The following is a 23,257-nucleotide window of genomic DNA, read 5'->3' on the forward strand; positions in this document are numbered from 1 at the left end:
GAGTCACAGCTCCCTCTGGAGCTGACCCACACCGGGAAAGCCCCATAGGTGGAAAGCGAGAGCACAACACCCACGGGATGCCACCTCTTAGCAAGAGGAAAACCCACTGGAGGGACCCTCCTTGTCCCAGCGGGGTGGCACAGGGAGGAGGCCACCGCGGGGCCGGGGGGGGAAAGTCTGTTTCAGCTCACTGAAAGCACCCGGGGACGTGAAACCAAGGCAGGCGCGGCTGCGGTCGGGCTCTGCCTGCAGAGGTGCAGAAACGCTTCCCACAGCTGACGTGCCCACCATGGGGGGGCCACCTGCCCCCCGGCCCCACTGCTGCAGGGATGCTGAGGGCTCCTGACCCGTTTCCTGCCCCCCTGCTTCGCACCAGAGCCCCCCAACCGCACAGGTTCCGGCACCCCCCTGCTCGCTTCCGTTGTGCTGAGGGTGGAAACACCGCTGGGGGGGGGGGGGGGGTGCCCCCACGTTTGGAGGCCTCAGAGGGAGGAAGGCAGAGCCCCCCCGCAGGGTGTGATGGAGCCCATGAGCTGGCTCCAGACGCTTGGGGAGGTGGTGGAAAAAGGGGGTGCGGAGGTGACACTGGGTGATTGTCACCTCCCGGGGCTGCGGGTGGTGGCTGCTGGGGCCGCGCTGCTCAGCCCTGTGCCCGTGTTGTCTCTCCATGCCCATTAATCCCGTGTCCGTGTTTATGGTAGCACAAAGGTGGCCCAATTGGACTGACCCCATTCCTGTGGACAGAAAGGAGGCACCAGGATAGGGATGGCGCAGGGGTGAAGGACAAGGGGGGTGATTCTGTGCCACCATGTGTGTGTGGGGCTGCTCCGGGTGCACAGTGACTGGTGGGTGGGTGCTCACCCAGGCGAGTGTCTTCACATTGACAACGGCACCTGGGACAGGAGGGCGCAGAGCCGGTGCCTGGCAGGGAGCAGGGACACGGGCAGGAGGGCGCAGAGCCGGGGTCGGTGCCGGCCCGGCGGCAGCAGACGGGGCAGACGCGCCCTCAGGTGGCCGTCGCTGGTATCGCAGCCGCAGAGCAGCCCCGCTCAGCATCCCCGGTGCAGCATCCCCGCTGCTGCCTCGTTCCTCCTCCCGGTTCCCGGGGAAAGCGAAAGGCCGCGGGATGCTGCCCCATGGGCACTCCAGGGAATGCCCAGGGACCTGCCTGGGATCCTCCCATGCCCTCCAGGGACACCGCAAAGACCCCAGGGACACCCCAAAGGCCCAGAAATGCCCCAGTGCTCTCCCCAGCCCCATTATCTCTCCTACTCCCTAGCCGGTTGCCACTGGGTGTTACTGGGACTGGGAACAAGGGACCTTGTCTGCCACCAAGCTCGGTCCAGGCCACAACACCCCTAAAAGCCATTCCCTCCTGGCAGGGGTGGGGGTGTTTGGGGCTCCTGCTGATGCTCTGGGGCAGGAGAGCCCTGGAAGGGGGGACCTGCCTCCCCATGCACCCCGTGTTGCAGGGAGGGTGGAGGTGAGACCCCCCAGCAGTGTCCAGGCAGTCCCCAAGTCCGTGACCCATCCTGCCCATGCTTTATTCTGCCTTTTGTCCCCTAGATCACCGGTGTCACTTACTCTGCAGACAAAACAGCTCTCCCCTCGCAGGCTGGGGTTTCCTTTCGGCAGTGGCACGTCCCCCCTTGTCACCCCACGCCACTCAAGTCCTGGGCATGGCAAGGCTGGGTTTGGGGGCGGGGGGGGGGGGGGGAGTGATGCTCTCCAATTCCCTTTGGCTGCCCCTGCCCTGTATCTGCCCCCTTGCCGGGGCGAAACGCCCTGTGCCCGGCCCCGTCCCTGGGCCGGGAGGCGGGCGAGAGCATCAATCCTTGAGCGGGGCCAGGCTGGAGATAAGCGCAGAGCAGCCCCGCTCCGTCCCTCGCCGCTCCTATGCTCGCCCGCGCTGCGCCCAAGCCAGGCACCCTGCGGGGATGCGCCCCGGCCCTGCGCCGCTGGGCTGGGGGGGCCGCCACCCCCGCCGTGCCCCCCCCTCGCCCCTTCAACCAGCTGCCCGGGGACTGGAGGGCCGGCTGGCTCAACCTCTACCGCTTCTGGCAGGAGGGCGGCTTGCACAGCCTGCACCACATCATGGCTCGCAAGTTCCAGCAGTTCGGGCCCATTTACAGGTGAGGCAGAGCCTGACCCCGGTGTCCTGCCCTGCTCCCGGTCCCGGCTGCCTTTCCAGCCGGGATGCTGCTGCTGCTGCTGCTCCCAGCCCTGCTCCGGGCGAGAGGGCGGCTGAGCGGCTGCGAAGGGGGAGAGGGGAGACCCGCGCCTTGCGGATGCGGGATGTTGGGAGGAGGGATCCTGCACCTCCCCTTGATTTCCGTGGGGTCTGGAGCTGATATTCCCAGGAAGGATGGGGGTCCGGGTCCAGCAGCTCCCTGCTTTGCCTGCCTGAGCCCTGGGGGTGTCTGATCCTGGTGCTGAGTCCTTGCATCCCCTGGGACGTGACCTGCAGGTGGGATTTGATGGGATGCGAGGGGGAGAGTGCTTGATTTGGGGGTGCTGGGCGAAGGTGTTTGATCCGGGGAGGTGAAGGGCTGGGGGGTGCCATAGATGGGGGTCAATGCATGGGGCTGACCCCCCCTCCTCACCCCGGCAGGGAGAAGCTGGGTGTCTATGAGAGCGTGAACATCATCACCCCCCGGGATGCTGCCACCCTCTTCCAGGCGGAGGGGTCACTGCCGGAGCGCTTCACTGTGCCCCCATGGGTGGCTTACCGCGACTACCGCAGCAAGCCCTACGGCGTGCTCCTCAAGTGAGTGGGGACCCGCAGCACAGGGGTGGTGGGAGCACCGGGAGCACCAGCAGGGCAATGGGGATGTTTGCCCATGGTGGTGGTGGTGGGGGGACAGACATCTCTGACCCCCGCTTTGGTATCCCGCAGGACAGGGGAAGCCTGGCGCTCGGACCGGCTGATGCTCAACAAGGAGGTGCTGGCACCGCAGGTGGTGGAGGGGTTCGTGCCTCTGCTGAGCCAGGTGGGAGATGACTTCATCCGGCGGGCACGAGCCCAGGTTGGGAAGAACGGCCGGGAATACTGGACGGCCGACTTCACCCATGAGCTCTTCCGCTTCGCCCTGGAGTGTGAGTGTCAGCAGCAAGACATCCCCCCCACGTCCTGAAACGCCCTTTAGCAGGAGGTGGGCAAGGGGCCACATTTCCTCCACCTTTATCCTTAGAGGTAAAAAAACAAGCTTTTGCTGCGGGGTCTGGGGGGGGGTTCCTCTGCAGACGAGTAGAGAACAACACAACACGGCTGCTAAAGCGCTGCTTTATCACCGGCTGGTCACCAGCCAGCAGCCAGCCCTGCCCACTGAGGGATGCCTTCGTGGCCCCGCAGTGCTCGGAGTGAGCAGGAGGTCCCCATAGCCCCTGGGAGGGTGGAGGGGACGGGGATGGGTCTGCTCAGAGGTGCTGTGCTTGCAGCCGTGTGCCACGTGCTGTACGGGGAGCGCCTGGGGCTGCTGCAGGACTTCGTGGACCCCGAGGCTCAGCGCTTCATCGATGCCGTGGCCCTCATGTTCCACACCACATCCCCCATGCTCTACCTGCCACCCGCCCTCCTGCGCAGCATCAATGCCAAGACGTGGAGGGACCACGTGTGGGCCTGGGATGCCATCTTCTCCCAGGGTGAGTGCTCCTCCTCTGTCACCCAAAGACCCGCTGAGGGCCTGGCTCCGTAGGGCAGCATCATCTCATCAGCACGGGGTCCTTCTCCTGGGTCTAACCGCCCAGCACAGGGCCACCAAGGCTTTCCACATCTGGAGCCTATTGGATGTGGGACCATCCAGGAGCGATGGAAAGGCATCACATTGAGGGTAGCACCTCTCCCAGAGAGGCTTGCGGCCTCAGAGGGCTTTTGGCACCTGGTACAGCCCTCCTGGTAGGGTGTACCCCTGTGCACCCTCACCCATCACCCTCTGTGCCCACCCAGCCCCAGCTCCGTCCTGCAGCAGGGACCACGGAAAAGCCACCATCATGGGGCAATGACGCACATCTGCTGCCTTCCTCCTCCACCATGGCCCCGGGGGAGGAAGGCCACATCCGTGTCTCTCCCCAGCGGACAAATGCATTCACAACGTGTACCGGGACCTGCGCCTGCAGCGCAAGAGCACCACGGAGTACATGGGCATCCTCTGCAGCCTCATCCTGCAGGACAAGCTGCCCCTGGACGACATCAAGGCCAGCGTCACCGAGATGATGGCAGGGGGGGTGGACACGGTGAGGGGCGTGCAGGGAGCCTGGGCAGGGAGCGGGGCCCGGCCGGTGCTGAGCTCGCTCCCTGCCCCGCTCCAGACCTCCATGACGCTGCAATGGGCCATGTTCGAGCTGGCGCGGGCCCCGGCGGTGCAGGAGCAGCTGCGGGCAGAGGTGCTGGCTGCCAAGCGGGAGGCGGCGGGGGACAGGGTGAAGATGCTCAAGAGCATCCGGCTGCTCAAAGCTGCCATCAAGGAGACGCTCAGGTGAGGGGGATGGCAGCAAACACCCCAGCCCCGTCCCTCCTGCACTGCTCGGTGCCGTGGAGCAGGGCAGGACATGGGCAGGGGGGTGTTGTACCCAAAGTGAGGTGCACGGGACCTGTCCCCGTACCCAGGCTGCACCCCGTGGCGGTGACCCTGCAGCGCTACACCACACAGGAGCTCATCCTCCAGGACTACCGCATCCCTCCCAAGGTGAGCACCGGCTCCCTCCTCACCCCGACCCGCTCCGCATGGGGCTCTGGGTGGGTGGGTGGAGGAGGGACCCAGGGCATGGATGGGTGACATCCACTGGGGCTGGACCCCTGCACACCAAGCACCAGCGAAGCCCCATGGGGAGCTCAGACCCACAGGGCTGATCCTCCCTCTGTGCAGACGCTGGTGCAGGTGGGTCTCTACGCCATGGGCCGGGATCCCGAGGTGTTCCCGAAGCCGGAGCAGTTCATCCCGCAGCGCTGGCTGGGGGCTGACCCCAAGCACTTCAAGGGGCTGGGCTTTGGTTTCGGCCCCCGGCAGTGCCTGGGCCGCCGGATCGCGGAGCTGGAGATGCAGATCTTCCTCATGCAGGTGAGCATCCCGCTGCTGGGATACAGCGAGGAGGCACACGCGGGTGGGTATCGACAGCGCTTTGCTCCTCCATCCGCTCTGCTCTCCCCCATCCCAGATCCTGGAGAACTTCAAGATCGAGACCATGCGAGCAGTGGAAGTCGGGACCAAGTTCGACCTCATCCTGATCCCAGACAAACCCATCTACTTGACCTTGCGGCCGCTCGAGTCCCTGCTGTGAGGAGCCAGATCCTGGGAGCATCCATTTCATCTCCTTCCAGCCTGACTCCAGCCCCGGGCTGGGGTTTGGGGGACGGCTGGGACGCTTTCAGGGCCACAGCCTTGGCTGCTGCATCTCTGCCTTCGCTCCAGCGCGCTCAAGGCTGCGCTTACGCCAATGGGGGAGATAAACCAGAACAACCCCAACCCTGCTGCTGCCCCACGGCGCTGTGGGGTGGGTGGGTGCTGCTGCACCCCCCCCTGCTGCTGGGGGGTCCCCAGGGTGGTCCCCGTGGCCGTGCTCCTCCTGATGCTCTGCTTTGCCTCTGATTTGCTCTGTGATGTCTCCATGTGGAAAAGCACCGGCTCCTTTCTGGCCAGCGTTTGGTGTCCTGGTGTCTCCGGCTGGGTTAGGGCAGGGAGGCCAGGGGCTGGGGGCTCCTCAGGTGGGCCCTGGACATCATCATTGGCAGGATCTGCTGGGGAAAGGGGGGAGCTCTTGGGGAGATGTGAATCCGCAGTGTGGTGAGGGGGCTGCAACAAGAGGGTCTGGGGTACCGGAGGCGATGGGATGGGGGGGGTCAGCCCTAGGGACCAAGGGGGGTCAGCCCTAGGGACCACCCTCTTATCCAAGGCAACCCCCCTGATGTGGGGTGATGCAGACCCCCCCCCTATCCCCCCATGTCTGTGTGGGCAGAGGGGTGGCTCTGTGGGGTGTCCCTGGTGCTCACCGTGGTGGGGACGTGGGGGAAGCCGTGCTCCCGCTCCAGCAGCCGAGTGCCCAGCTCCTGCTTCTCCCGGCCCCAGCTCCGCGCTGCCTCCTCCAGCTGGGACAGACCCACACCAGGCTGGTTTCACCCCAGGAGGGGCGCACACAGAACCACCACCCCCCCCCAAAACGATACCCAGAGCCCCCTGCATGGCGTGGGTGATACCCACCTGCTTCTCCAGCACCCTCCCTCGGGCCTGTGCCTCCTCCAGCCTGGCCAGCAGGAACAGCTTCTCCTTGCCCCCAAAGCCACGCTGCGATGAACAGGAGCGGGGAGAGGCAATGCCACATTCCCACTTCCCACCCCTGCTCATAGGGGTGGTTCTCACCCCGTGCAGACACAACCTAGGCAATGCCCCCCAACCCTGTGCCTCTCTCTCTGCTCTCACCGGCAAGGCTGGGGGCTGTGGGGCAATGGGGGGCAAGCGATGGGGGGCCCTCGCCAGCTCCTCCCGCAGCCTGCAGTTCTCAGCCAGCAGCACGGTGTACGCCTCCCTGGAGGGGCCTTCGCCTGCGGGATGGGGTTGGGGGGACACTGGGATGTGTCTTACACCCCCTGCATACAGAGATGGGGATAGGAGCACAGGGATGGATGTAGAGGGCTCAGCATCAATGCTGATGGCCCACTGCAGACCATCCCAATGTGCCGTCCATCAGAAGGGGATGGTCACCAGCTCCCCATCTGAGGATCCCATCCCTTCTTGCACCCACCCGTCAGCTTCCCAGTGCTCCTGCCTGTCCCAGCAAGCTTCTCCTGCAGCATGCGCTCCATCACCTCCATCACCTGCAGGAAGGAGCAGAGCCAGCCCCATGCCACCAGCTCAACGCAAAGCTGTGGTGACCATCACATCTCCCCAGACACTGCAGCGCTGGGGTGGGCCGCAGCATCCCATCTGCCCCACAGAGCACCGTGCCCCCCAATCTGTCCTTCTCACCCCAGCCTCATGCCCCACGCTCACCTTCTCCTGCTGCCGCACCGCCTCCTCCAAGCCTTTCATCTTGGCCACCTTCTCCTGGCACCTCCTCAGTGCAGTTTGCTGCTGCCGGTGGGCTCGCTGCAGCAGCACCAGCTCCTTCTCCCGGTCGTTCTTCTGGGAGGGGAGGAAGGGGAAAAGCCCTCAGGGACCCTGTGCTGAGCCTCAAGCCTTGGGGCATCGCTTGTTGGGCCGGGAGAGCCCCATGGTGGGGGTCCTGAGCCTCTCAGGGCATGGGTATTGGGGTGATGCTCTCCCTGCTGCCCCCCTGCTTCTCCACCCCACCCTGACCCAGGCAGCCCGCAGTGTCCGTACCCGGATCAGCTCATTCTGCAGCTGCTGGACACGGTCCTTCAGCCTCCTCATCTCCGCTGCGCCGGCCACCAGCTGATGCTTGAGGGTGGCTGCAACAGCCGGAGCCACGTCCTCAGCACCTGAGCAGGGGCCAGGGCTCCAGGACAGGGGTCCCCGTCCCCACCACACACCCATCCTGTCCAGCAGCTCCTCCCGGGTCATGACATCCGTGTCCCCATCCGTGAGCAGCTCCTGGCCCAGCTCGTCCCGCGAGGCCAGGCTGCGCCGCAGGTGCCCGTTCTCCACCTCCAGGCTGGTGACCTGCTGGCGCAGGGACAGCACGGCCCCGGCCATCCGCTCCAGCGCCAGGCGGTAGCTGCTCGCCTCCTGCCAGCACAGAGCAGAGCTGCTGCCAGGCAGGGCTTGCCCAGCACCAAGAGCCCAGCACCGAGAGATGGGTCTTGAGGATCGTCAGGTCCACCATGGAGCTGAGGAACAGCCAGGGTTCCCCCTCTTCTTGCAACCAGCCTTTTCCTTCCCATCCATCCATCCACCCATCCATCCATCCATCATCCAAATATCCATCCATCCATCCATCTATCCACCCATCCATCCATCCAGCCATCATCTAAATATCCATGCATCCATCCATCCATCTACCCATCCATCCATCCACCCACCCATCCATCCATCCATGTCTCCACCCACCCACCCATCTATCCATCCATCCATCCATCCATCCATCCATCCATCCATCCATCCATCCATCCATCCATCATCCAAATATCCATCCATCATCCAAATATCCATCCATCATCCAAATATCCATCCATCCATCCATCATCCAAATATCCATCCATCCATCCACCCATCCATCCATCCATCTATCCATCCATCTGTCCAGCCATCCGTCTGTCCAGCCATCCATCCATCCATCCATCCATCCGTCCATCCATCCATCCACCCGTCCACCCATCCATCCACCCATCCACCCATCCATCCACCCATCCATCCATCCTTCCACCCATCCATCCACCCATCCATCCATCCATCTGTCCATCCATCCACCCATCCATCCATCCATCCACCCATCCATCCACCCATCCATCCATCCATCCACCCATCCATCCACCCATCCATCCATCCACCCATCCATCCACCCATCCATCCACCCATCCATCCACCCATCCATCCGTCCATCCTTCCACACATCCATCCATCCATCCATCCTTCCATCCACCCATCCATCCACCCATCCATCCGTCCATCCTTCCACACATCCATCCATCCATCTGTCCATCCATCCACCCATCCATCCATCCATCCACCCATCCATCCACCCATCCATCCATCCATCCACCCATCCATCCACCCATCCATCCATCCATCCACCCATCCATCCACCCATCCATCCGTCCATCCTTCCACACATCCATCCATCCATCCATCCTTCCATCCACCCACCCACACATCCATCCATCCATCCATCCATCCATCCATCCATCCATCCATCCATCCATCCATCCATCCACCCACCCATCCACCCACCCAACCACCCATCCATCCATCCATCCATCTCTTTTCCATCCATCCTTCTTCAACCATGCATTCTTCTCTAACTACCCATCCTTCTATTAATCATCCATCCATCCACCCATCCTTCCATCTTTCTCTTCTTCATCCTTCCTTCTCCAGTCACGCATCCTTCTCTAACCATCCATCCATCCACCCACCCTTCGCTTCTCCAACCATTCATTCTTGTCTCCTGCTCCTCCAAACTTTCACCTCTCCACACGCTCGCTATTCCCATCAACCAAGAGATCCCCCTCCGTTTCCTCATCTCTTCCTACCATCCCCTTGGGGGAAAACCAACTCTCCCAGAGGATACTGGTGGGGGGAAGCAGTGCTGGAGCTGGGGTCACCCTCAAGCTCTGAGCCTTATGGGATTTGTAGGTCTTTAAAAGTGAAGAACAACAGGAGGAAGTGTGTTTTACACAATGAGCCTGGGGGGTTTTTAGCACCCATGTGCCTGGGGAACACTGTGCCAGGTGATGCTGTGGTGGGGAGTCATTCCCTAAGGAAGGTTTTCCCCTCCTGAATACCTCTGTGCTGCATCGGGAAGCATCCCAGCAGCGGGACCTTGGCCGGGTGCAGCCGCTCGCCTGCAGCTCTGCTGGCCCCGGCTCCAGCCTTGGGGATGGCCTTGGCCAGCGGCCCACAGGGGTGCAGCAGCATCACTCAGCCTTGGGAAGGGGGAACGGGAGGGAACTGGGGGCAGAGGCTCAGCTCCCTCTCCCCATCTGCATGAGAGCTGTTTGATCCGGGCCTTGGCTCATACTCAAGGTAAAGCCCCCTCCAGCCAAACGCTTGCTGCCCACCCGCAGCTTCACTTGTGCAGCACAGAGCTGGCAGCAGCCTGGCTTTGGTCCCCATGGGAGCCAGGACCTGCCCTGGGGATGCTGCTGTCCCCCCATTGCCCCCTGCTCCTCACACATCCCCTGCACTCACCGGCTCCGGGTGGTCCTCAGTGATCTCCTGGGACCTGCGGAGCAGAGAGCAGGGGCAGCCTTGGCCAGGAGCGAAACAGCAACAAAGCCTTGGCCAGGGAACCCACTGCAGGAGACAGGAGCCTGTTTGGGGTGTGGGGGACAAGGCAAGTGCTGGTGGGGATGGGGGTGAGGGAAGACTGGGAGCATGGAGCAGATGGGGAGTAAGATGGGCAGCGACGGGGCAGGAGGGAGAACATGGGGAGAATGGGGGAAGGAGGAAAGCTCTCCAAGGAGGATGAAAAGGAGTCAGGAGGGCAAAACCAGAGAGGTCCTTGTACCTCTGCTCCTCCAATGGTGCTCTCATCCCGTGTGAGATCGGCTGCTTTCCAGGCAGGATGCTGGCCATGGCATCACCCGCCGGGAGGGACACATCATCCTGATGGAGCTGGCAGGAGACACCAGAGAGTGAGGGTGAGGAGCAGTCTGAGAAAGTCCTCCAAGAGGGGTAGCAAGGTCCTTCAGCCCCTTCCCCACAGCAGGAGCAGCTCTCCTGGAGCAAAACACCTTTACTTAGGGGTCAGGATCCAGCTCTGCCCCAAAACCTTTGGCATCACCGCCTGTGGTGCTTCAAGTGTCCCCCTATGGGGATGTAACATGGGGGGGGGGGCACAAGGCTGGAAGAGCTTCTTCTGAGGATGAGGCCACTTCGGAAGGTGCGCATCTTCTCATGGCTGGGCCCTCGAGCCATACCCCCATCCCCACCACTGCCCCAGCACTCACGGTGGAGGAGAAGGGTCTGTAGAACATCATCATCCCCGCTCCTGGGGTGCCAGTCCCCAGCACCCCGCTCCTGTGTCCAGCTCTGCCCGCCGGTGGGTTGCCAGGTCCTGCCTGCCCCAAACAAACCTCCCCCAGGGAGCAAATCCTGTCCCTGTGATGGACTTAGGGAGGTGCTGGGGCCCGGAGCATGAGGAAACGCTTTATTCCCAGCCCCGTTCTGCTGGCAGGGGGATTTCAGCAGCCTGGCATGCTGGTGGCTGTTGCTACAACACAACCCTCCTCATAGCAACTCCTCCCTGCAGCAGCTCAGCACCTAAAACCACCCAGACGGGTGCATTCTGGGCGCAGCCGGCCCTGCTGCTCCTTCCGCAGGGATCAATTCCCCTTTAGCATCCCTTAGAACTCCCATCGCTGCTTCCATGGGGGCCAGCAGAGCTGCCTGCCTAAAGGAATTCCTTGGAAACACCAGCCCATCCTCCCCATCCCACTTTCATCCCACCATTGCCTTATCTCCTCCACCCAGCAGCGCAGACCCAAGGAGGTGACTCGGTGGCCGGGTGGCTCTGGTGGTGACAGCACCTCATTTCCATGCCTTGGATGCGGGCATGGAAATGCTCTCCCCTCCCAACATGCTCTTCTGATGTTTCAAATGCTCAATTAACTTCTGAGGACCCACATCTTGGAGCTGCTGGGTGGCTTTGGGCCTCAGCTCTTCCTTTGGGCTCCAGTTCTCCCTTGGGAATTATTCTTCTGAGCGGAGAATAATTGCCTGAATAATTTGCTCATTAAACTCCACTTTCATCCTGAGATTGAATTGATGGTGCTTTAAGACAAGGGATGCTCTCCCCCAACCCTTTCAGGGTACCCACAGAGCCTCCTGTGCCTTGCACCCACTGCAGCATCCCACATCCACCCACTGCAGCATCCCGCATCCACCTGCTGCAGCATCCTGCATCCACCCCCTGCCTAATCCTGCATCCACCCCCTGCAGCATCCCGCATCCACCCCCTGCAGCATCCTGCATCCACCTCTCCTCCAGTGTTTGTTCAGGAACAAAGAGTCGGTGTAAGTCAATGGAACCCCTATCCTGTGCCATCAATTTTTCATCAAGGAGCTGGTGGGAAGCATGCCATTATCTGCCCCATCAATAATGCACAGGGCTGGCCTTGGCTCGCTGCTTCCCCTGCCCGTGCTGGAAGGTGCTGGCTTCAACCGCAGCTTTTCCAGGCTCAAACACCACCTGCAGAGCCTGGAAATCCATTCCCAGCCTTTAATCCCAGCCTAATGCTGCTCAGACCAACCCCCAGCCTGTGCTCCCACTCCCACAGCAGCATCTGGGGGCAAGGCCCCCTAAAACTCCTATCTCAGATTGAACCACTACATCTCTCCTTCCCGAAGGGGTCCAGGGTGAAAAGCTGGGAATTCACATCCGAGATGATGGAAGCTTTGAAACTCCTGGCACTCCCTATTTATTTCTTAATATTGCTTTCTTCCTCCCCATCATTTCCAAGCCTCTGAAGCTTCCTCTGCCTTTAGAGCCTTTCATCCGCCCCCCGAGCTGCCTCCCTCCTTCCCCTATTTGCTTAGGCCAAGTTCCTTTTTCACTATTTACTTAACAAATTGCTCTGAGACACTTTGATGTCTCCCATTAACTTCGGCTGCCGCAATCGATTCATCCCAACACGGAGCAAAGCAATAAACCTCTGCAGGAGGAGGTGAGAAAGTGGCCAGAAATAGGGTGTGCAAGAGGATTCTGTGTCCCTGTAGTATTGCCTGACCCCATCCTTGGCCGGGGAGGGGACAGAAATGCACCCCAGAGGCAGGCTGAGGATGGGCTCAACTCATTGCACTTGTGAGCATCTGAGCCCCTGGCAGTGCATCAGCTTCTCCTGCAACACAAGCTCCTTCCAGCTCAACAAATAACACGTCCCCGGATGAGTGTTAAGCCCAATTCCGTAATTGTTATGAAGATGGGATAAGCTCAGATTTAAATATCTGAGAAAATATATTGCTGCAGCGGCTTAGGGAGATCAGAGAGGAGAAAAATCCCATTTTCTCCTCTTTTCTGTAAGAAAAGCTCCTGGAACCATCAAGATGCCTTCATTCCTCACCCATTCCCTTGGGACCCTGGTATCAGCTGGGGCTGTGGGGATGCCAGGTCCGCAGTGCCCCCAACCCCTCTTTGGGAACACACTGGTCCCAAACCCATCCTCAAGCCATCATCTGGGTGGATGTATCAATGGGGCAAATGGGGCTTTTTTTCCCCTTTACTTCCAAGATCCAAGTGTTTCCCTGGTGAATCCCAGCTCCGGGGTGGGGGGGATTTGCAGCTTCCCAAAGGGAAATAGGGAGAGTTTTAGCCCTGCACATCTTGGTTGGATGCACGAGCCGGCGAAAGGCAGCAAATAAATGGGGTTTTATCTGATTAAACCGAGGCTGAACTCCCTTCCCATGCATGGGGGGGCTGTGCTGGGGGGTGTATATTAGCCAAAGCATTACAATTCAATTTAGGAGCTAATTGGATTGCATTGAAAAGCGCTTCATCTGAGCCCTGTTCCATTTAATAGAGACACCAGAGCTCCTGCTCCCTTCCTAACTGGAATGTTGATTTTAGGGCCGGTGATTACCATCGCTATCCGGCTCCAGGCCCAGCTGCCGGCTGCTGATACCGTGTTGTACAAGGAAATAAAAGCCTCTGGATTACACGGGATAACACAGGGAAGAAGGATGCTCTCTGTGGAACAGGCCGCTCCCTCTCGCCCGCCTGCTCCTTCAAGATAAGGCTTGAGAAAGCAGTTGTGCCACCAGCAGGGACCGCGATTCCGCTGCGAGTCGCTGCTGGGTCGGTTTCCTCAAAGGAAAAAGGGGGGAAAAGAAGGAAATAAAAGGAAACCGGTGGCTGGGAAGGATGGGGTGGGCTGGGATGGCTTCTGCGAGCGCCTGGCTCCGCCAAAACAGCTTTCTCCCCCCCATCCCACTGCATGGAGCTGCTTTCGGGAGGGATGGGGACAACTGAAGTGATGGCCCCAAGTGATGTCCTGCTGCTGATGGTGACCAGGGGGTCAGCAGAGCCTCTCAGGTGAGTCTGTGCTCCAGCACTGAGCAGAGCATCCCGCAGCACCACTGCTCTCCCGTGACCACAGAATGGGGCCAGAGCTAAGAAAGCCCCCTCCTGAGATTACAACATGAGGAAAAGGGGTTGCCATGGGGCTCCCGCTGGGTCTTTGCAGGTTTGTTTTCTGCTGGGGAAGCATCCTCATCTGTGTTTGGGGATAAACTCATTTCCAGCAGCTGTGGATGTGGAGAAGAGCAGAAATAGCCCCAAAATACCCCCAGCGCCAGCGGGGGACTTGGCAGCTCCCTGAAGAGTCTGTTTCCCAAGCCCACCGTTCAAAGTCTGTGCCTGGGACCCCCATAGCCTCATGTTCAAAGTGCTCTCAAAGCATTTTCATCCCCTAGCTATGCAAAACAAGTGGTTTCATAGGGGTAAATCCCACACGAACCTGGTGATGGGCTGCTGTGACGTGCCCTTGGCCTGGGAAGAGGGGTTACTGCCATCCATTACCATGTGAGCTCATGGATTGACTGGATTTGCTGATAAAACGCCCTTTGCGCATCAGCAGTGAGCATAAATCCATCAACACCCCAAGCCACCGTGCTGAGAGCAGCCAGCACCGTGCAGCACCCACTGCCCAGAGCACCCATTGTGCTCAGAACCCATCACCCTCAGCACCCACCGCCTTCAGCATCTCCCCAGCTCCCATCCTTCATTAAGTAGCACCAGGAAAGGCTGAGAAGCCACTAAAAGAGGATGGATGAGCCTTTCAGTGCTCTCTTCACCGAGGGTTTAGCAGTGCTGCCAGGACTGGCTTGGGGCAGCACATACACCAACACAACCCCCAAAAACACACACAGAAAGTGTGGGTTTGCTGCCAGTTTTCTCTTTTGCCCTGCTCTGGTTCCCTGCTGAAGTCCCTGCTCCGTACCCCTTGCAATCGCAGCCACCCAGCCCCGCACAGGAGAAGCAGGAGCTGAGCCCCGTGCCGGGGGTGCTGGCGCACCCATGGGTGCCCCCTCACCCGGGGCAGTTCAGAGCGGCGCATCCTCAGCGCAGCCGTGCCGGGCTCCCGCCTGCTTCCCGGCCGCTCCCAGCCCCGGCACCCCGCGCTAGGCAGGGCCCCGGGGCTGGCGCTAGATGGGGCTCGAGCACCTCGGCCTTGCAGCAGCCTTCGACAGTGCAGCATCCTCAGCCCCAGCAGCATCCTCAGCCCTTGCAGCATCCTCAGCCCCAGCAGCATCCTCAGCCCTTGCAGCATCCTCAGCCCTTGCAGCATCCTCAGCCCTAACAGCATCCTCAGCCCTTGCAGCCTCCTCAGCCCCAGCAGCATCCTCAGCCCCAGCAGCATCCTCAGCCCTAACAGCCTCCTCAGCCCCAGCAGCATCCTCAGCCCCAGCAGCATCCTCAGCCCCAGCAGCATCCTCAGCCCTTGCAGCATCCTCAGCCCTTGCAGCATCCTCAGCCCAAACAGCATCCTCAGCCCTTGCAGCCTCCTCAGCCCCAGCAGCATCTTCAGCCCTTGCAGCCTCCTCAGCCCCAGCAGCCTCCTCAGCCCCAGCAGCATCCTCAGCCCTTGCAGCATCCTCAGCCCCAGCAGCATCCTCAGCCCTAACAGCCTCCTCAGCCCCAGCAGCATCCTCAGCCCCAGCAGCATCCTCAGCCCTTGCAGCATCCTCAGCCCCAGCAGCATCCTCAGCCCTTGCAGCATCCTCAGCCCAAACAGCATCCTCAGCCCTTGCAGCCTCCTCAGCCCCAGCAGCATCTTCAGCCCTTGCAGCCTCCTCAGCCCCAGCAGCCTCCTCAGCCCTTGCAGCATCCTCAGCCCTTGCAGCATCCTCAGCCCTTGCAGCCTCCTCAGCCCCAGCAGCATCCTCAGCCCCAGCAGCATCCTCAGCCCCAGCAGCATCCTCAGCCCTTGCAGCATCCTCAGCCCTTGCAGCATCCTCAGCCCAAACAGCATCCTCAGCCCTTGCAGCCTCCTCAGCCCCAGCAGCATCTTCAGCCCTTGCAGCCTCCTCAGCCCTTGCAGCATCCTCAGCCCCAGCAGCATCCTCAGCCCTAGCAGCATCCTCAAGCCCTAGCAGCATCTTCACCCCTTGCAGCATCCTCAGCCCTAGCAGCATCCTCAGCCCTAGCAGCATCTTCACCCCTTGCAGCACCATCTCCCCCCACACCATCCTTTTCCTTTGCAGTATTACCATCCTCTGCATCCTCCTCACCCCTTGCAGCACTCATTGCCCCTTGCAGCACCTTCATGCTTTACAGCACCCTTTTCACTTGCAGCATCCTCAACCTTCACATCTCTTCCACTCTCACCTTTCTGCCCCCTCTTTCCCCTTGCCCTTTGCAGGCCCAAGGCATTGCTGGGCTCAGCAGTGCTGTACCAGTCCCTTCCCAGCTCACTGAGGCACAAGACATTGCTCAGCAGGCACAGGAGCCCCCATCATCCTCAGCTTCCTAGAGGAATACTGGACCCATTTCCACCCAGGAGCTGGAAATGGGTCTAGCAAAGGTTCCCAAATGCTGTTGCTAAGCAAGAAATCCTGCCCCTCACCCTGGCTGCCTGTTCTACCATGCCACAATGTGTTTTTGGGGGGACAACGTGCGCTTCTGGGCTCTCATGTGGTGGAGCTGGTGGCACACATTGAGCAAAACACCAGCAAGGCAAAAAGGACAAGAGGCATTTACTTCTCCCAGCTCCACAAGAGGCCCTTTGGCTTGTAAATCCCTGATGTCGACAGGTCAGGGGAATGTGGGTGATGGGAGAGGGGAAAGAAAGGCTGGAAGAAGCAGCAAATGTTTGAGGAGGCTGGAGAAAACGCTGCCCTAATCGTTAAGTGCTGCTTGTAAATTATTCATGGACTGGTAAGAGAGGCACAGATCTGTTCAGCGAGAGGGCAGGAGGGTAGGAAAACACGGCGAGGCTGAGCCCAGCCTAAACCCCAGCCTAGGGTCAGAAAGCCTGGCCAGCAGAAACCAGCCTGACACCTTGGTGAGCCCAAGGGGAGCCCGATGTCCCAAACCCAGAGGGTTTTCTGCATCCGTGGGCCAGGGCAGGGTTACCCCATCTCCTATAATATTCCTCATCCCTTTGTGCTCCTCATCCTCCCCCCTGTCCTTAATGAAGGCATTAACAAGCAGGACCTCAAAAGCCGCAGGGTAGGGATGGGGGATCCGGGTTTGATCAGCAGGAGTGGAGTGGGGAGAAGTGACAGGGCTGTGATCAGCCGCCTGCTCCCCCCCAGAGCAGAGCTGCTGCCGGGGGGGCTGTCGTGTCTTGGCTCCCTCCTGCACCACGCTCCATTAGTAGGGTGTCAGCGCTGATTCCCGGGGCTGTCAGGAGATGGGCTTTCCAGGCCTTCCCAAGCAAATCCCCTGCGCTGCAGTGCAAGTGGACTGAAAGTAATCTGTGCTTTAGGGGGAAGAAAACGGCTGTCAAAGGTTGGGGTGGGGGGGAACAATAACCCTCCCACCAACGCTTTCTGGCCTTTTTAGCCTGCTCAGGCAGGGCGAAGCTTGTGCAAACCCTTCCTGGGCTTCACTGCCCCACTCAGGCTTTCAAATTGGATGCTGGAAGCATCCTTGAGGCCACTTCCCACCCTCCCTCGCTGTATCAGCACAGGGATGCTCGTGTGAGGATACAGCGAGCTGGATTCGAGGCTGTTCGGAGCATCGGCGCGAGCAAAGAGCAAAGCCAGAGATGAAAACACATCACACAGACCACACAGTGATGCCAGGGCTGACTCCTGAAAGGTGTTTGTCTTTCTCTGGACCCTCGGGGTAGTTCAGTCCATCACACTTGGCCCTCGCATCCTTATCGCATTGAGGCTGTGCTGCGGTACCCGCCTCCGCACGCCCCATTACGGGTTTCCATTAGCCTGGGCATAAAGCAGCCACGGAAAGGGAAGTCATAAAGCTCAGTGGAGGAATTAAAACAGCTGGAGGAAAACCAAATAGCTGCTCTGTATTTGTCTTTTTATGGCTCTTATTTGATTGCTAATTTTCCTCCTGCTTTGCAGCCTGAATCGCAGGGGCCGGGATTAGGGTGAAGGTGGGGTTTGGGCAGCTGCTGATGGGGAAATAACTGGGCTTTTGGGCAGTGCAGGACTCCCCCCCCCCTTCCCTCCTAGCTATTTAATAAGCAGAATTGGGGTTTAACGACCTGTTATTTTTAAAGCCAGATGGCTTAAAGTACAGGAAGATATTAAGACCACGAGGGCTGGGTTTAAATCCATCCAAGGGCTCCATTTACCAGCACAAAGGAGGAGGAGAACAGCTGCTTTTTCTTTCTCCTGGAACCAAAAGGTACTAGCTGGAGGTGCCTGGGGTGTCCCAACATAATGCAGCCATGAAAGGAGAGAATTTGCTAAATGGATTTGGGATTGAGCGATCAGATCGAAGCTGGCGCATCCAGGCTGCCCCCAGCAAGGTGATGGGATGCTGCCTCCCCTCCAGCCCTCGTGACCCCCAAACCAGCAGGAATCAAGGATGTCGGCACTGATGGAACAGCTCCTCCACCAGCACAACACATAAAGAGATTAAAATCTGGGGTTTATGCCAGTTTTGCACTGTTGCATGTGCCTTTGGGGGGGCTGGCAGGGTGATGCAGCTGGCACAGCATCACTGCCCGCTCTCGCGGGTTCTTACCTGGCAATAACGTGGGTGCACAGGGGCTGCTCGCAGCTCTTTGCTCCTCTTGATTGTGCTGCCAGAGGCAGGGTCCAGGCTGGGGAGGACATCACTGCCTGATGGGGTCAGGAACGCCGCTGGGCTCTGGGAAGGGAGAGGCAATGGTCTGTAGGATGGATGGATGTGGTGACAGGGGCAAGGAGACGGCACCGCTGCGTGGCCAGACTAGAGAAGAGAAGCTGCGTGGAGACCTCAGAGCAACCTTCTGATATCTGAAGGGGGCTACAAGGATGCTGGAGAGGGACTCTTCATCAGGGACTGTAGGGATAGGACAAGGGGTGATGGGTTCAAACTGAAACAGGGGAAGTTCAGGTTGGATCTAAGGCAGAAGCTCTTCCCTGTGAGGGTGCTGAGGCGCTGGCACAGGGTGCCCAGAGAAGCTGTGGCTGCCCCATCCCTGGCAGTGCTCAAGGCCAGGTTGGACACAGGGGCTTGGAGCAAGCTGCTCCAGTGGAAGGGGTCCCTGCCCGTGGCAGGGGGTGATTCTATGTCCCCTGACCCACCAACCACATCCCCAGTGTGCCACCAGGACCAGTGTGATGGGAAAGAGCTGTGGGTCGGCCGTGCTCAGCTCCTATTTGCAAGGTGGAAACAGTAGGTCTGCGCCCAGCTCAGCCCATCTCTCCCCTTCCCTGGCAGGCAGGAGGTGGGTTCCCAGGTCCTATGGGTGCAAAGGGATGCTGAAAGCCACTTTGCTGCAGGTCACTGGGTGCCTGGCAGATAAGACATCTCCGGCACAGCAGCAGCTCCTGCCAGACCCTCTGCCAGATGCTGCTGGCAGCAGTAATGTGATTTCCCTGCCCCTCATTTCCCTGCTCTGTGCACCCCGCTCTCCTCCCGCCAGCCTGGCTTTTATAGACTCCCCTCTAATCCACTTAGAGGGGGAAGTTGGATCTAATGGAATAAACGATGGAGTGCGTGCGCTCCTCGCTGCCGCCTCCCATGGCGAGGTCACACACAGGGACCCTCTCCATGGTCTGGCCATCCCGGCTCCCAGTACAGTGGCAGGCTTGGGTGACGGGGACCAGCCTTGCTGCTGGGATCCTTGCACTCGGACCCAGCACCCAGCACCCACCTCTTTCACCACCCTTGTTTTCCCCCTGCCTCCCAGATGCTCTCTTCCTTTCTCCAGATGCGCAATCAGGCTGAGCGCCCTCTCCAAATGAGCTGTGGGCATGGGCAGCGGTGAAGTGGCCCTCGCTGTGTATTACTCCGTGCCTGCACCCAGCCTCGCCTGATTAGCGCAGGTAATGAGAGCAGTGAGCATCCCTCGCCTCTGACGGCGTGTCCGGAGGCATCCTCGTGCCCTTCCCCACCACTGCCTCATTAACGCCATCAGCATCAGCATCCCTTGCGCCGCCGCATTTCATTACGCCGCCGGCCCCGACCTCAGCCCAGCTCCTCCAGCATCAAAGCCGGGGTGAAGCTGCCCCCGCCCAGCCACTCTCCCCCTCCGCGGGGAATAACATCATGCAAAATGCAACAGTTTAGGCTCTGCCTGCAATTACGGGGGCCGGCAGACAGCTGCTGCCCACCGTGCCGTGCCGGAGCCATGGCCAGCCCGGCCCCACCACCACGGCCCATCGGAGAGCTGCTCGCTGGAGCACACGTGCTCTTAATTCAATTAGCGCTGCCCTGAACGCTCCCCTGGGAATGGCAGGAGGAAACCAACAAATTCTCCTTAACAAAGACATTCCCTGCTTTTTCTTTTTTTCCTATTGGATCCTCGCTGGCTCGGCTTTCCCTGGGTAACGCAGCTCCCAGCCCGCAGCGATGCCATAACACCTCTTGTAACCCGCTATACAAGAGGAGGAAGGGGTTCTGTACTTGATTGAGAGGTGTCAATCAAGAGCTGGCAAGCAGGAGCAGTTCAGCTTTGCTGAAAGCCCTCAGAGGGTTTGCTGGCTCGCGGAGACAAGATGCTTCCCCCAAACCAGCTCTTCCACCAGCTCCTGCATCCCCTGAAATGGGGTTTGAGGGATGCAAGCCTCAATTTTGGTGCTTGCAGAGGACAAACCCATCCAGACAGGCTGAAACAACAGGAAACACACGGCGATCCCCGCTTCCCGACCCAAGTGTAAACCCGTCTTTCTGCCAGCCCAAAAGGGGGTTTGATGGCGGGGCTGGCACGGTGACAACTTACACCCAGGCGCTGTGACAATTTACGCCAGGCGCCGATCTGCTTCTGCTTTTAAATGGCAGCAATTACATAAATTAAGGCTGTTTAGGCGATGCTGCAGCCAGCCTGTTGATTTTCCTTCCCCTTGCCTGGAAAAAGCAGCTCCAGCTTTTCCCTGCTTATCAGAGGCTGTCACCACGTTCCCAGACCTCATCTCGGGTGACGGGAGCAAAAGAGGGTGGCAAAGGCTTGAGGTGACCCCGAAGGTCCCAAGGGCTGAGTTAATGGGCTGAGCAAGGGTCGTGCCAAAACAAAGTGCAAAACAAGGCTGGTTAATAAACAGGGGCAATGAATAAATCCCTTAGGAAGAAAGATGCCTCCGGTGTGCATTTCCCAACCCTTGGCTGGGGCTCAGCATCCCCTGGGCACATCGGGGACCGCATCCTGCTGTGCCTGCACGTGGATTTGCCACTGGTTATTGCATGGTCAAACCCAGCTTTCCTGGGCAAGATTTGGGGTAGGACAAGAAGAAAGAAGGGAAAACAGGAGCCCTGCCTCGATCCACAAGCTGCTATGGAGGTGGATGATGTCGGAAGGAAGGTGGGTGAAGTCAGAATGGAGGCGGATGGAGTCGGCTGCAGGTTTTCCCCTTTCAACCCTTTTTGAGCTGTTAATTTGCGCAAACGAGAGCGTTTTGCTGAAGTCTTTGATTTCTTTGTCTCCCTGAGATGATCAAAGTCTTTTGTTCCCCGTTGGGCTCCAGAGAGGGAGCGCAGAGGGAGGAAAACCGGCTGGGTGGGGGCCTCCGTGCCTTTACTGGGGTGGCTGCAACCCAGCGCTGCCCTTTCCCTGGGATAACACGACTCCTTTTTGCTCAGCCCTGGTGTCGGGGCTCTTGGCTTTTAATAAAGCAGCTGCTCCAAACCCTTTCCCCGCGGCTATTACAAATGGAGCAGCGTTTTGAGACCCTGCCTATTTACGGGAAGCTCCTTATCCTTAGAAAGCCCTGGTGCTGAGGTCGTTCTCTTGGTGTGGAGGGTTGATGTGAGCATCTGAAGCCCAGGAGCATCCAAAACCTTGGTAGGAATCGGTGAAATCCCTGCAGAGGGGGGGACAGATTTATGCCTGGCTCCTGGTGAGCCAGGGAGTACAGATGGCCCAGGGTTTATTTAGCTGTTGTTTGTTATAAAAAGCCCAGCCAATCTAGGTTATACATTTTCAGCTCTCTACATTAAAATAAAGGATAAGAAAAGAAACAAGACGAGCTTGGTGAATCTGTTCTCCTTTGCCAAGTGGCTGGGGAGAGCTGTGAGGCAGGGCGGGCAGGGAAGATGCTGCTGCCTTTGCCTCTTACTCCCCATTTGGCTCCTTCTTGGCATCCTAAAGCTGAGCTCAGGACTAATCCATGAGCTGAGGACTTGGAAATCCAGCTTTCAACATCCCTTGAAACCTGTGGCTGCCTCAATGGGGAGAGAAGCTCTGCCCTTGCAACATCACCGCTGCCCTCAGGGCTGTGCTTTCGGGGTGCTGGGGATCACAGGCAGCCACCTGGGCCATCATCCATAGAAAATCCCGACTTCCCGAGAAGAAACGAGCCCTTGGCAAAGGCAAGGAGGAGCCAAACCTACCCTCACCCTGCTTGGAAGCATCGCTCATTCATTTGCATCACTCCAGATCCGTCTGCTGTGGGATGAATTAACCAGATGCAGACCCAAGGCTCGCTCTGGCTCTCCTGCTTTTTGTCTCTGCTCCCTCTCTTACATATATTAAGGAAGGCAGGGCTGGAGGGGGGAAAGGGAGAGGCTGGGGTAGAGGAGAAGAAACCCCCTCGCAGCTCCCAGATCAAAACAATAATCAGCTAAATGAATTCCGCAGCATTTTCCCGCATGACTGCGAGTGATAATTTAGTGCAGCAGCCAGCTGGAAGCAAGAGGATTAATTCTGCACTTAGTGACACCCATGTGAATAATTCATCACACGCAGACCCCTTGTCGCTGACCCCCCTGGGCAATCACTGCAAAGCCCCCCACCAGCCGGCCCCGGGCCCAACGCAGCGCCCTGGGGGATAAGGGGGATGCGGTCGCCAGCCGAGCATCCAGACCTGTCCCACATTTACCCTATGGACAGGGTTTCTCTTTGCAGATGGGAGCAGAGCCTGGTGGCTGAAGTGATTGAATCCATGGCCACATCCCAGCCTGCCCAAGGAGCAGTCCTGGAGCCAAGGGTTAGCGGAGTTCCCTCCTCCATGGTAAAAGCAGCCAAACTCCCTCCCTGCTGTGACATCCCTGGGGAGCACGAATGCTGAAGGATGGAGACAGCTGGACATTTGTCACCGTGGTTAACCAGCCTGGCCCTTCTCTGCACTGAGACGGGGAACAGCCTCTCCCAGATACCCTGCCTGTGCCCTGCCTGCTTCCCTGCCTCCCGCTGGAATGTCCCAGGAATATGAGCACATGACAAGAGCCCTGGGAAAGTGATGGATGTGTGAGGGCAAGAATGATGCTGCTTTTTCCAGCTGTCCAGTGGCACAATCCAGAGCCCTGACACAACAGGCACAAGGGATAAAACCCAGATCCCTCTCAACTGATGCCCACCTGAGAGGTTTGGAGAGAGGGCAGCAGCTCTAGAGAGCCCTGTCCCTGTCCCTATCCCTGCTTGCCTTGTTCTCCATCCCCAGCATCTCACCTCCGACTGAAGAAGCTGCAGGCAGAGCCTCACAGTCGGGATGGCTCCAGTTGTGGTTTTGAGATCTGTGCCCTGGGGAGGCAGAGGAAGGGTCAGAGCATCTGTTGGAGCTTTCAGAGGCTTTGGCATCACTCAGATGCCATCC

General features: G+C 59.3%; 2 protein-coding genes across 2 annotated transcripts in view; one reads left to right on the forward strand and one right to left on the reverse strand.

Moving 5' to 3' along the window:
• The first annotated feature begins 1,828 nt into the window (after window positions 1-1,828).
• LOC136019127 (cholesterol side-chain cleavage enzyme, mitochondrial) lies at window positions 1,829-5,635 on the forward strand. The gene is made up of 9 exons (XM_065689002.1): window positions 1,829-2,132; window positions 2,612-2,767; window positions 2,897-3,096; window positions 3,439-3,642; window positions 4,073-4,233; window positions 4,309-4,475; window positions 4,607-4,685; window positions 4,866-5,057; window positions 5,155-5,635. Exons 1-9 carry the CDS (start codon window positions 1,897-1,899, stop codon window positions 5,275-5,277), a joined length of 1,518 nt encoding a protein of 505 aa, XP_065545074.1. The 5' UTR covers window positions 1,829-1,896; the 3' UTR covers window positions 5,278-5,635.
• The window catches only part of CCDC33 (coiled-coil domain containing 33), a 42,256-nt gene continuing 24,582 nt past the window's right edge, over window positions 5,584-23,257 (reverse strand). Inside the window, exons 12-23 of the mRNA XM_065688730.1 lie at window positions 23,113-23,184; window positions 18,267-18,392; window positions 10,120-10,226; window positions 9,801-9,834; window positions 7,484-7,679; window positions 7,314-7,402; window positions 6,984-7,115; window positions 6,736-6,808; window positions 6,414-6,535; window positions 6,195-6,278; window positions 5,987-6,082; window positions 5,584-5,731 (exon numbers count right to left, since the gene is read on the reverse strand). Of these exons, the coding sequence (XP_065544802.1) occupies window positions 5,666-5,731; window positions 5,987-6,082; window positions 6,195-6,278; window positions 6,414-6,535; window positions 6,736-6,808; window positions 6,984-7,115; window positions 7,314-7,402; window positions 7,484-7,679; window positions 9,801-9,834; window positions 10,120-10,226; window positions 18,267-18,392; window positions 23,113-23,184 (1,197 nt within the window). The 3' untranslated portion in view covers window positions 5,584-5,665. The remainder of the gene's footprint in view (window positions 5,732-5,986; window positions 6,083-6,194; window positions 6,279-6,413; window positions 6,536-6,735; window positions 6,809-6,983; window positions 7,116-7,313; window positions 7,403-7,483; window positions 7,680-9,800; window positions 9,835-10,119; window positions 10,227-18,266; window positions 18,393-23,112; window positions 23,185-23,257) is intronic.

Source organism: Lathamus discolor, chromosome 8 (genome assembly GCF_037157495.1).
Source record: "Lathamus discolor isolate bLatDis1 chromosome 8, bLatDis1.hap1, whole genome shotgun sequence".
In the NCBI taxonomy this organism is placed as follows: Eukaryota; Metazoa; Chordata; class Aves; order Psittaciformes; family Psittacidae; genus Lathamus; species Lathamus discolor.